At 51.1% G+C, this 11,732-nt stretch overlaps 1 protein-coding gene across 2 annotated transcripts; it reads right to left on the reverse strand.

Moving 5' to 3' along the window:
- Positions 1–339: 339 nt before the first annotated feature.
- On the reverse strand, positions 340–9,128 carry CTPS1 (CTP synthase 1). Of its 2 annotated transcripts, none has more exons than XM_015883684.3 (19): positions 9,057–9,128; positions 8,769–8,938; positions 7,896–8,066; positions 6,577–6,677; positions 6,355–6,471; positions 6,027–6,110; positions 5,620–5,700; positions 5,049–5,200; positions 4,013–4,145; positions 3,593–3,681; positions 3,015–3,109; positions 2,431–2,493; positions 2,308–2,351; positions 1,661–1,757; positions 1,508–1,563; positions 1,326–1,422; positions 1,035–1,179; positions 581–671; positions 340–457 (listed from the first exon to the last, which is right to left on the reverse strand). In XM_015883684.3, exons 1-18 carry the CDS (start codon positions 9,107–9,109, stop codon positions 587–589), a joined length of 1,833 nt encoding a protein of 610 aa, XP_015739170.2. In that variant the 5' UTR covers positions 9,110–9,128; the 3' UTR covers positions 340–457; positions 581–586. The 2 variants fall into 2 exon arrangements, with proteins under 2 accessions (XP_015739170.2, XP_015739169.2); XM_015883683.3 differs by having other exon boundaries at positions 8,769–8,946.
- Positions 9,129–11,732: the final 2,604 nt, after the last annotated feature.

Raw genomic sequence — 11,732 nt, forward strand, 5'->3', positions numbered from 1 at the left:
CTTTCTCTTCCATGGCCACAGAGCAGAGGGAGCAGTGCTCACACTGCATCAAGAGGCAGGAAAAGAAAGGAGAGCACAGCTGCTGCCCCAGCAGTGCACAGCAGAGCTGGGGGCACCGTGTGCTGCTGCCCATCTGCCCTTTGGCCACAGCGCACTCTCCTGGCAGCCGTGCTTTGCTCTGTGCTAATGGCATCCCTGCAAGAAGGCAGACAGGATTCCCCCCCCCTTGTACCCAAATCTCACTCTTGTACCACCAGGATGGAGCTCACTGAGGCTCCTCCCATTGCAATTCAACATCAACGGCGAAAAGCAAAAGAAGAGCTGAGGAAACAGGCAGGATGCTGTAACAAAAGTGTATAAACCATAACTTAGGGAAGGCAGAAGCGGAGAGCTGTCATGTATTGCTGTGAGAGGGCCCAGAAATCCAAATGGGGGCTCTTCTTCAGCCACGACGCAGCTGGAGGAAAAGAAAAGGAATCAGTGATGCTGAATGGCAGCAGATGCACATCCACACACACAGCACTGCAGCCAAGGAGCTTTCCTTTCCATAAGGGAAGGGGTTGGGAGCAGCAGGAGTTACCGAGCATCAGTCGTGATTGAAGGATGGAAACTTGAGCTCTGTTATCTCCGAGTCAGGCGAGCTGCTGCCGCTCCTGTCGCTGTATGTGTCCCTGCAGAGGACAGAGGCAATGCTGTAGGATGAGAGCTCTGCATTGGGAGCAATGCCTCCTTCTGCCCGAGGATGAGAAGTGAGGCATGCAGAGCCATCCAGCTGGGGCTGGGCCACGTGTGTCCATTTCAATTGGCAAACCCTGAGGTTAATTCTGGAACAGATATTTTAAGAGCACACCAACAAGGCTACCAGCAAACAGACTGCTCAGCCATTGCACCACGTGTTCCCTTCCAGCCTCCTGGTGACAGCCAACAGCCTTTAATCCATCAAACAGCTTTCAGAACCAATCAATGACACTCCAGTTCACCCCATGGGAAGCTGTGCTGCCCCACAAGAGGCCTGTGGTTGTTCTCCAACCCACCTGGGTGAGAGCCTGCAGCCCTTCTGCAGGTAATGTGCGAGCCTTCCTGCAGACGCCAGCAGCAGCCCGAAGTACGGCGGGGATGGCTTGATGGGTCTGGAGAGGAATTCAGGGTGGTACTGAACGCCCACAAAGAATGGATGTTCTACAAGGGAAAGAAAAGCAAAATGCATCAGCAACAAGTCTGCATGTCTATGGCTGAATGTGCTTGCTGATAACAGGGTCTTCCCTACCCCGATTCTTGCTCCTACAAGATGCTGACACCCACAGCTCACCCTGTGACACACTCACCTTCTAACTCAATGATTTCCATCCGCTCTCCTTCCTCATCCTGGCCGACAAACTTCAAGCCTTGCTCTTCAAAAGATTTCTTCAGCTCTGGATTGACCTGGAGGACGAGAAGGAAGAGAATCCATCCCCCTTTTGTGCCTGGGTTGTACATGGGAGACCAGCAGCCACAGCAGCAATTGTACCTCAAATCTGTGTCTGTGCCTCTCCTCCAAGAAATCATGATCGCCGTACAGCTTCCCTGCACCAAAAGCAAAGTGAACATCTGTGAGCAAACACCAACCGGTTCCATGCAATGCCATGAGCCCTCAGAACAAGGCAGGTAGGAAATCCCTTACTCATGACTGAGTTCTTCGTTTGGAAGAGAGTTCTTCTCTTGCCAAGCCTCATAGTTCCACCCATCTGCCCAGGGTTGTGTTCTGGCATGTCGATCACCTGGGGTAATATTCAGAGCAGGATGAGGCTGATGGCCACAAACAGCCCCATGTAGACAACGGAACATTAACAGGGGAAAAGCAAAATCCCTGCAGAAAACAAGGAGAGCAGCCCAAGGGATGATGTCCTGACCAGGCAGAGCAGCAGACAGAGTGATGTTCCAGGAAGGCGATATGGAACACATACAGTGTGGGGGTGGTGGGATTGCATGCAGCCTGAGAACACAGCTCACAAAAACAACCCACAAACTGCTGTCTGCTTCTGTTCATTACTGATGTCATCATTAAGCTGATACTGACAGCACTGGACCTGGTTATCACTGCATGTGGTCCATCCCCCTATGAAATCAGACAGCCTTCCAAGTGCCATTTAAAAGGGGCAGCTTTGTCTTTCCCCCTCTGAGAAAACACTTTGGTTTCTACAGAGCCCTCAGAAGCAGCAGGTGCCATACAGCCAAGCAGGAAACAGCACTTTCCATGCAGATTAAGAAGGGATGGAAACCAACTCAAGCATAGTGAAGATACAGCAAGCAAGTTGTGGCATTACTCACCACTGGATGAGTGGTGTTGGGATCAAATTCTGTTGAGTTCGCATCTGCAATGTTAAATCCAGGACTTAGAAACACTTTTTAAGTCCCTCTCATAGAAGTTCACAGATGGTGCTGTGCAATTACCTGCCCAACCAAGAACACTGCGTGCAAACTCCACAACTGCCAACTGCATTCCCAAGCAGACTCCTGCAGAAGAGGCAGAACACAGATGAGGTGGGGATGAAGCATCTCTGAGCCCACGCAGTGAAGCACGTGCACCAACACTGCAAACACAGTGAGATCATCACAGCCTGCCCTGCAGCTCAGACCTCAGCACAGGGATCTGCCATCTCACCCCATGGAATCACTGAATGGCCTGGGTTGAAAAGGAACACAGTGATCATCCAGATCCAACCCCCTGCTGTGTGCAGGGTCACCAACCAGCAGCCCAGGCTGCCCAGAGCCACATCCAGCCTGGCCTTGAATGGCTGCAGGGATGGGGCAACATGTTCCAGTGCGTTACCACCCCAGCCAACCCCAACTATATGATGTCCTGCTCCAGGTGGTGGCACAGCTGAGCACAGAGCACTGCTGCCCTCAGCACTTATCTTTGACATTCTGAAGTCTGGATAGTGATGGAAGTCATCAAAGCTCATACTGAAGTCCATTACACTGTTATTCAATCTTCTTTGCTTTACTTCTCCATATGGATGAAAACCATTTCTCACCTAAGAAGGGTTTCTTCTGTTTTCTTGCCCAGGAAATAGCTTGGATTTTGCCTTCTGTGCCCCGAACACCAAATCCACCAGGAACCAAAACGCCACTGCACCAGGATGAAAGACTCCATTCACACAGGGCTCACCAGCACAGCTCCCACAGCTTCTCCTCCATGACACTTTGGACCTGCCCCTCTTCTCATTTCCTTGGCTCTCAGCATTTCCATGCACTGCAAAACAACTTTTCCCCTCCTCATATCTCCCTACAGAACTGCATGGCACACTTCTACCCTCCCTCCCTCCCCCTTTGGTTTGAGCAGTGCCCACCTCTTCCCCCACTTCCTTTCTGTTGTGCATATCAATTTTCCCTCCTGTTGCCCTTCAGAGGATGCCCCCCCCTTTCTTAATAGTTCCCCTCCATCCCATTTATCACCTCTTCTGCCTCTCTCCTAAATTCCATCAATAAGACTTTGGGGGCAGCATAGCTGTGCACGGTGCCTAAGACCCAGGCTTACAGCACAGCTCTTCATTCCCAGAGCATCAACAGCAGCAAACATCAGCCACGGCCCAAAGAAACATAAGGATCTTACTGGGCACCACACAGCTTCTGCCAGGCCTCGTGGTATCGGACAGGTTCCTCCTGCAGGGTGGCAGGCTCCAAGTCAGCAGAGTCAATGTACTGAGCAAAAAGGAAAAGACAATGAGGAATGGGTTTTCCAGTTGCGACAACCATCCCCTTCTCTTTCTGAAGCCTGGAACACAGCTACACAGTTCCATAAGGCGATGCAAGGCCTCCATGCATGGACACCAGACCCCCTTCCCCATCATTAAACATAACTGGTGAGAAATACCCACAGATGTTGCTGTTCTATACCTGACTGCAGATGTCTGGATGCTATAACCCAACACAGCTTCAAAGCTCAGTGGAATAATCCACTCTCACATGGTCTGAGAAACCATGTGAAGAGGGGTGACATTGCAGGTGGATTTGGGAGGGGGAAATAACACACCTTGATGTCAAGTTTATGGTTGATAGCCAGTGCAGAATGTTCCAGTGCTTTAATGACGGAGGCGTAGGAGTCTGAAAACTTGGTGTACTTGCCAACAAGTGCAATGGAGCACGTCTCAAGGAGACGGTCATACCTGAAGGTAAAGCAAAATGTGAGGGTTACTAAGAGAAAATGGGGGTAGAAAGCACTGACAATCCTTTTGGAGTGACAGGAACAGCTCAGCATGTCTGCCAATGGGAAGAGAAACCTCCTGTGGAAGAGCAGGCCTCCCATGGCAAGTGTGACCTAAAAACGTCAAAGCAAGAACGTAAGAAACAAAAAGCAAAGTGAGAGGAAAAGCTGTTAGGAATAGATCCAAAGTGCCTTTCCAGGAGGATCCAAAAAGCCAGCAGTAATTTATGAGGAGAGATCAAAGCACAACTCTGCCTGTTTCTCCTGTACAGCATCCCTGCACTGCTGACAGAGCTCAAAGCAACAGCCAGGAATACAAGGATACAAAAAGCTTATGCTGTGCTGCCTCCTTTGTGCCCCCAGCACTTGACGTGGTGAACTCCCAGCTCCCAGCTAAGGGATTCTGATGGAGTTTTATGCCAGAGTTGCTAGGTACCTTCCATCACGCTGCTCAATGAGAGCTCTACCTGCCCAAATGAGATGCTCTGTGTTACAATGGGAGGGAAGCATCACTCAGCTCTGCTCCTTCCCAGGGCAGAGATGTGTCAGGGCTCAGGTGCAGACTGAAAACCCTCAGCTTGGTGTTCCAATGGAGCCCTGTGGTGTCCCAGCATCACTGAGTTACAGAACATTCTCTTGAATGTGCACCCAAAACACATTGCTCTTCATCCACGTGGCCAATGACTGCCACACATGCCCACACACAGGTTGCAGTGCTATACAGTAACAGCTTTTTCACCTCCATCCTCTCCCCCCAGGAGGAAAACAAGGCAGGAGACGACACTGAATGGAAACAGGGTTACACTCATAACCCCAGAAGCTACAAGCAGAGGAACTCCACCAGGCTCCCAACCCCGCAGCTCACCTGTCAGCCATCTCCTTCCACTTCATGAGCATCCTGCGGGGCTGCCTGCCAATGGGGAGGTCCAACCTGTGCCTGAAGTAATCCACAACCCCCTGCTCCTCCAGCAACAGAGGAACCCGGTAGATAGAAGAGACATCGTGAACGCAGATGACCTGTGCATCAAATACCAACAGCATTAGGGCTGGGAAGTGCATGGTGAGATCCAGCTTACTCACAGCCCCTGGCCGGCAGCAGAGCTGCGAGCCCCACTTAAACTCCTGTGCAATTCCCTTCACATAGGCTTGAGTGGAAGAATAACATCATTAGAGGTCAAAAGCTAGACAGAAAATACCTTGGATGCCACTGAATTCCAAGACTAAGTGTATTTATTTACTTATAACAAAATGCCAGCATAAAAGGGACCATTGTTGTAATGTTTGCTGATGTAAAGATGTAGGTAAGACAAAGAAGCAAATGAATTATGCAGCTCCCAGAAAGGCAAAGCTGGAACACATCAGCTCTGTGCTCAGATACAGCACCCAACAAACAGGCAGAACATTTACTGCGTGTACCTGCAGACAGCAATACTTACCTGCTCTGGTTCGACGTGACAGAACATGGAAATCTTTTCTTTCACGGAGGTATCCAGGGGAGTGGAGCACCTGCAAACGATCTGACAGAGCAGCAACATCACCCTTGTGAAGCAAAACAGAAGCACTCAGGCACCCGCTAACAAAGCTGAACAAAGCCATCCTTCCATAGGCTCTGACTTGGGAGAGAAAACAGCTTTGTGGTGTAGGACCAATGCAAGAGCTCCCAGCCTCAGCATTAAAGAGGCCAGGCTGCCCCTGTAGCATAGGGTCACACAGCCACAGAATGGCTTTGGGTTGGAAGAGACCTGATGGATCATGGAGTTCCAACCCCCAGCTGCTACACTGAGTGCCAGATCACACTGTCAGTGCTTCAATACCAAACCCAAACCCAAACAACAAAGCTTACCAGATCCGGGGAGAGACCGAGACCTCTGAGCTCCCGGACACTGTTTTGGGTGGGTTTTGTCTTCTGTTCTCCTGTGGAGCTCGGCTGGTCAAAGAGCAGAATTGGCTGCATTAAGTTCTGATGCTACACAACATGACTGGGGACCCCCCATCCTTATTCATCTCCTTTGACCTGGCTCTTAGACAATTCACACCAGCTTCAATTCAATCTGTATTTTAATCCCAATGGCTGAGAGCAACCAGAAGAAACCCGAGTAAGATTGAAAGGGTTTCAGAATGCAGTGAAACAGGTGGTTCAGAGGAAGCATCCACCTGGATGAGCTCCATACCTGTGGAACAAGGCTGACATGAATGTTACAGAAGTTCTCCCTCCTGGCTTTGAACTGGAACTGGCGGAAGGCCTCAATGAAGGGCATGCTCTCAATATCACCCACTGTGCCACCGAGCTGGGAAAGACAAAGGTGTTTAGAATTCAAGTTAGCATCGTGGCATCCATTAAAGGCCCATTGAAGTGCACTAACACATGAATACAATTCAGTTGAATCACACACCTCAATCACACAAACTTGGGGTTCCACTCCATCTTCATCCACAGGGATGCGCGCCTGCCTCATCACCCACTCCTGTATGGCATCCGTGATGTGGGGGACCACTGAGAAAGAAGCCAAGAGAACAAGTTAGACCCCATCTCCACTCATTGCAGATGAAATTCTCAATAACTAACAGCTGCTGCTTCCCAAATCTCTTCCCAAAGCACCGATGTGCATTTTTCAAGGCTGGATATGTTTGAAATGGTTCTTTTTGGCTGCCATTTGCAAGAGGTGCCTTGGCAAGAAATGCAGCCCAGCTTCCATTTAAACAGATGTGAGTGATGTTTCTTTGAAGCTTCCAGTACAAACAGTTCCACGCACTGAGCTCAGAGAATCAGCTTGTTTTAAACTGCCTACAGAAATCTTTATCCAAAACAGCTGTGTGGGGGTTTTGAGAAGGATAGAGGCTGATCTGATCCTCAGAGATCCTTTAGGTCTTCTAATGACACCATAGTGTTATTTAAATGAGTTAACTGCCTTAAGTAACTGTCTTAGCCAGACAGCAAATTATCCATGTCGGTCTGAAGTTCCCATTTAGGACTGGCTGTGTCAGAAAGACAGATCTAAGTCCTAGCTACAGGTCAGGCAGCACATCCATAGGGTCACAAAGGGGCTGGGGTTGGAAAGGACCCCAAGGATCATTGAGTTCTAACCCCCTGCTGCAGGCAGGGCTGCCAGCCTCTGGGTCTAGTGCTATATTAGGTACCCAGGGCTCCACCCTACCCAGCATTAAACACCTCCAGGGATGGAGCATCCACAGCTCTGGGCAGCAGTGCCAGCACCTCACTGCCCAACCAGTATCTATACATGTAAAAAGTTTATTACCTTCCTGTTTATAACCCCCCCTTCCTGTTTATAACCCCCTTTTAAACACACTAAGGCTGCAATGAGGTCACCCCACAGCTCCCTGTCTTTGTATGGGAGCTGCTCCAGCCCTCTGATCATCTTTGTGGCCTCCTCTGGACCCTCTCCAACAGCTCCACATCTTTCCTGTGCTGGAGGCCCCAGACCGGGACACAGCACTGCAGATGGGGCCTCATGAGGGCATAGAGGAGGGGACAATCCCCCCCACCCACTGCCATCCCTCTACTGATGGAGCCCAGGATACCACTGGCCTTACAAGCTGCAAGCACACACTGCTGGCTCGTGTTATATTTCTCATCTAACAGGATCATACACATCACAGGGACGGGCCAGGCCTCAAACTGAGACAGAATCCAAAAGCAGGACAGGAATACAGACCACATTCCTCAGCATCAAGATACAAAGCTTCACATCACCTTGGACAGTTTTGCCCAGGTAGTCTCCCTTCCTCTCCTTGTTGATGACATACTGGTAGATCTTCCCAGTTGTCAGGTTGTTGTCTTTGGTGAGGCGGATGTCGAGGAAGCGTTCATAGTTACCGAGGTCCAAATCCACCTCCCCGCCATCATCCAGCACAAACACCTCTCCTGCAGCACAGAGGAACATACACAGAGCTCAGAGCAATGTGGCTGCTGGTTGAAGGCTGTGTGCGGCAGAGGGACTGCAACAAAAGTGTTATGGGGGAGCAGCTGGGGGATGTGGTGGTTCGGTTTGGAGGGGGCTCAGCAGGACCTCGGTGCTCCCTTCAGCTCCCTGCAATGAGGCTGTGAATCATAGAATGGTTTGAGTTGGATGGGACCCTTAAAGGCCATTTGGTCCAACTCTGAGCATCGAGCACAGACACCCACAGCTCCATCAGTGCTCACAGCCCTTCCAGCCTCACCTTGGGTGTCTGCAGGGATGGGCAGCACCACCCCAATGAGCAGCCCATCCCAATGAGCAGCCCACCCCAATGAGCAGCCCATCCCAGCGCCTCACCGCCCTTATTGTAAAGAACTTCTTCCTTATATCCCATCTAGATCTCCCCTCTTTCAGTTTGGAACCATTTCCCCCCATCCAATCACCACACAGACCCCGCTGAAGAGTCTGATCTAGCACTAGACACCGAAAGGATCAGCCTCTGCTCCTGATTAACAGCAACAGGAGATCCTCAAACAGGAATGCAGAGGGATCTATGCCCAGGGGGTGCTCCAGAACAACAGGGCTGCGGCACTGAGGGATGCACTCAGGGTGGGGTGGGTCTGGATGTTCCTCCGCAGCTCTCTGGCTCCCCCCGGCCCGGCGCTCACCGTGTTCGTATGGTGAGAAGGTTCCGGCGTCGATATTGATGTAGGGGTCGATCTTAATGGAGGTGACTCTCAGCCCGCTGGATTTGAGGATGGTGCCGATGCTGCTGGCGATGATCCCTTTGCCGATACCCGAGATCACCCCTCCCGTCACCAGGATGTACTTCATCTGCCTGCCGGTCTGACAGCGCGCTTCAGGATGGGGGCCAAGACAACTCCCGCCACGCCTTCCCGCCGGCGCGCCCCTCCTTCCCGCCGGCGCGCCCCCCGCACTGAACGACCGGCGCTCACCTGTTCCCGCGCGCGGGATCCTGCGGGATGAGCCGCTGGGCGCACAAGCGCATGAGGCCGGCGCGCTGCAGTGCGCATGCGCGGACCCCTCGGGTGCATGCGCAGTGCTGACGGGGCGGGGCTTAGCAGGCTTAGGGGGCGGGGCTTAATAAGCGCGGCGTGGTAGTGCAGTGTAATACCAGAGATGGCCGCTAGGGGGCGCCATTGAATAGGAAAAGGATGGGGCAGAGCTGAGCTCAGTGCGTGGCATGGGGAGCGCTGCTTCCTAATGCAGGGATGCTCGGAGCTGCTGTGTTTGCACAGGGACAAACCGGATGGGCCGGAGGAATTTTAATCCACAATGATTCCCAAATTCCTTCCAGCACTGCAAAGGATTCTGCTGAGGCATCAGCAGCCTCGTCCAGCTCAGTGTGCCCTACATCTGATAAGCTAATCGAGGTATTAATGAAGGCATTCTGCTGGTTATCAGTCAGCTTCCCAGAGCTGGAGCTTCCCATGGTGTTTGGGCACAGTCCTGTAAGCTCAATAACAAGATGCCATCAGCTTCCATTGCAATCCTGGTGCTGGCCGGGCTCTATGTGCTCCCCTTGGCTGCTTTGTGCTGCCCACAGCCCAAGGGGCAGCTTTAACTTTGGAAGCAGAAGTGCTGAAAAGTCCTTTTTTCTCTCCATGTGCAGCTGCTGCTGATTGTGCCCTTTGTTAGATCTCGTTCTGCATCACAAGGAGACGTTCAGCTTTTGTTCTTGCTTCGTTGCACCAATTGCAGCTGTAATACGTAACGCAGCTGTGAGCTAAGAACTCTTTGATTCAATTTGGCTTTCCAAGGTATAACGTGTGGAAGTGGAAACTTGAAGGGGTTATCAGAGAGCCACAGGGGCTCCTTCCCATCAATGAAACGTCCTTTCCAACTTCCCATCACCCAAATCAAGATGATGATGATGATGCTCCCCCAATAGGAGCTCCGGGCTGAGCTGGGAGGCGCTGCCCGCATCCTGCCTCTGGAGGGCAGGAATGACTGCAGGAATGCAGAGGACGGGATGGTCTTAAACCCAAGTGACAGGGAACGGCTGCTGGATGGAGCTGCCAAAGGCATTGCTGGCCCCGATGCTCACTGCAGGTGTCAGACCACATTACAGCCCAGACCTGCTGTGCCAAGCATTAAGGTGCAGGAACAGCTCTCAACCTATGGAACAGAAGAGTTGGGTCCTCAGTATTTATCACTATAATTAACTTGGCTTATTAGGGTGATAGTTCCCTATGTGTTGAATGATGTAAACCCCACCAGGGCTACCAGTCCCTTGCTGGTGAGCACTGGGCTCAATGTGCTGACCACTTTTCAAGCACCTCAACATAGCTCTGCCCAGCCTGAATTGCATTGCATTGCATTGCATTGCATTGCATTGCATTGCACTGCATTGCCTTCCCTGCCCAGCTGTCTGTTCCTTCCCACTTCCAAGTAATGCCTGTCATGAAGAATATGGCTTGAAGTTTGCAGAGCTCTTCTGTGTTGGAGGTGCTTCTCAAAGCAACTTGTTCTTGTCTCTGTCTCTCTCTCTTCAGCCAGGCAGCTGCTTCAGCTGTGCTTGTTCCAGATGCTGTTGATCGAAGATCTGCCAATCGAGGAGGAATTCATTTCAATTGGCGAAGACAATGCACTGAAACAGCTACAGCTGAGACAAAGAGGGAAATTAACGCTTGTGAAGGAAGAAAGGGACAAAAGAAATGTTGGTGACAAGGAGGAAAGTGAAACAAAACCGAAATCATCGCTATTATCCAACTACAAAGGGGAAGGATGAAGGCTCTCATCGTGCAGCCTGAGCCCGGCTCCAGGGAAAGCAGCTTGTCCATGTGCAGCAGGGGATGGAGCAGAGCTGTGAGCGCTGATTCAGCCACCATCACTGCTGGTGAATGGTCTGTTCCCATGTTATTCACCAACAGGTTCCTATGGTGTTCTCCAGTGGATTCCCATGGCGTTCATCAACAATATCCCCATGCTATTCACTGGTAGATCAGTGCAGACACATTAGGTAAGCAGGATATTTCCAAGTGCTTCCCAAGAAGAAGGCAAGTCCCCCATATGATTGCCCAAGTCTGGTTGCACACACTGACACCATCCTGGTTATGGGTGATGAGGGCATCATTTCCCACTCCTTCCTTCTGCTATTGAACCATCTCAGCCTGTGAGTTTTGCTTTTTAACTGATGCTCTCCATGCTGGGTATCAGGACCTCGCTGGCTCAACAAAACCTTTTGGACCTCGGCAGCAATTTAGCACCACAGCCACACGCTTTAGCAGCGAAAGCTCCGCCAAAGGGCAGAGGGGAGGATTCCTGCACAGCTTTGCCAGGGGAACCGTGCAGCCTCATTGACAAGTAATGAATCATGAAGCAGCAGGAAGCAGGAGAGCCAAGAGAAAAGCGTGAGCTCTGTAATTAACTACGGGGTGCTTAGGTGGATAACAAAGGGATACGATACTGAGGCACAAAGCAGTCGAAGATGGGAGTGTTGCAAGGACTTTTAGAGGGAGAAATTGCTTGATTAGCTGGAGCAGAAGCAAACCCTGTGTGTGTGTGTGTGTGTGTGTGTGTGTGTGTGTGTGCTGATGGGACGAGGCAGCTGAGAGCTTCTAACTCATGTTTAAATTGATGAGTGGAAGCAAGGAAATGATCTGCACCAA

The sequence above is a fragment of the Coturnix japonica genome, chromosome 17 (assembly GCF_054131305.1).
Source record: "Coturnix japonica strain WE chromosome 17, WE-NBRP24, whole genome shotgun sequence".
NCBI lineage: Eukaryota > Metazoa > Chordata > Aves > Galliformes > Phasianidae > Coturnix > Coturnix japonica.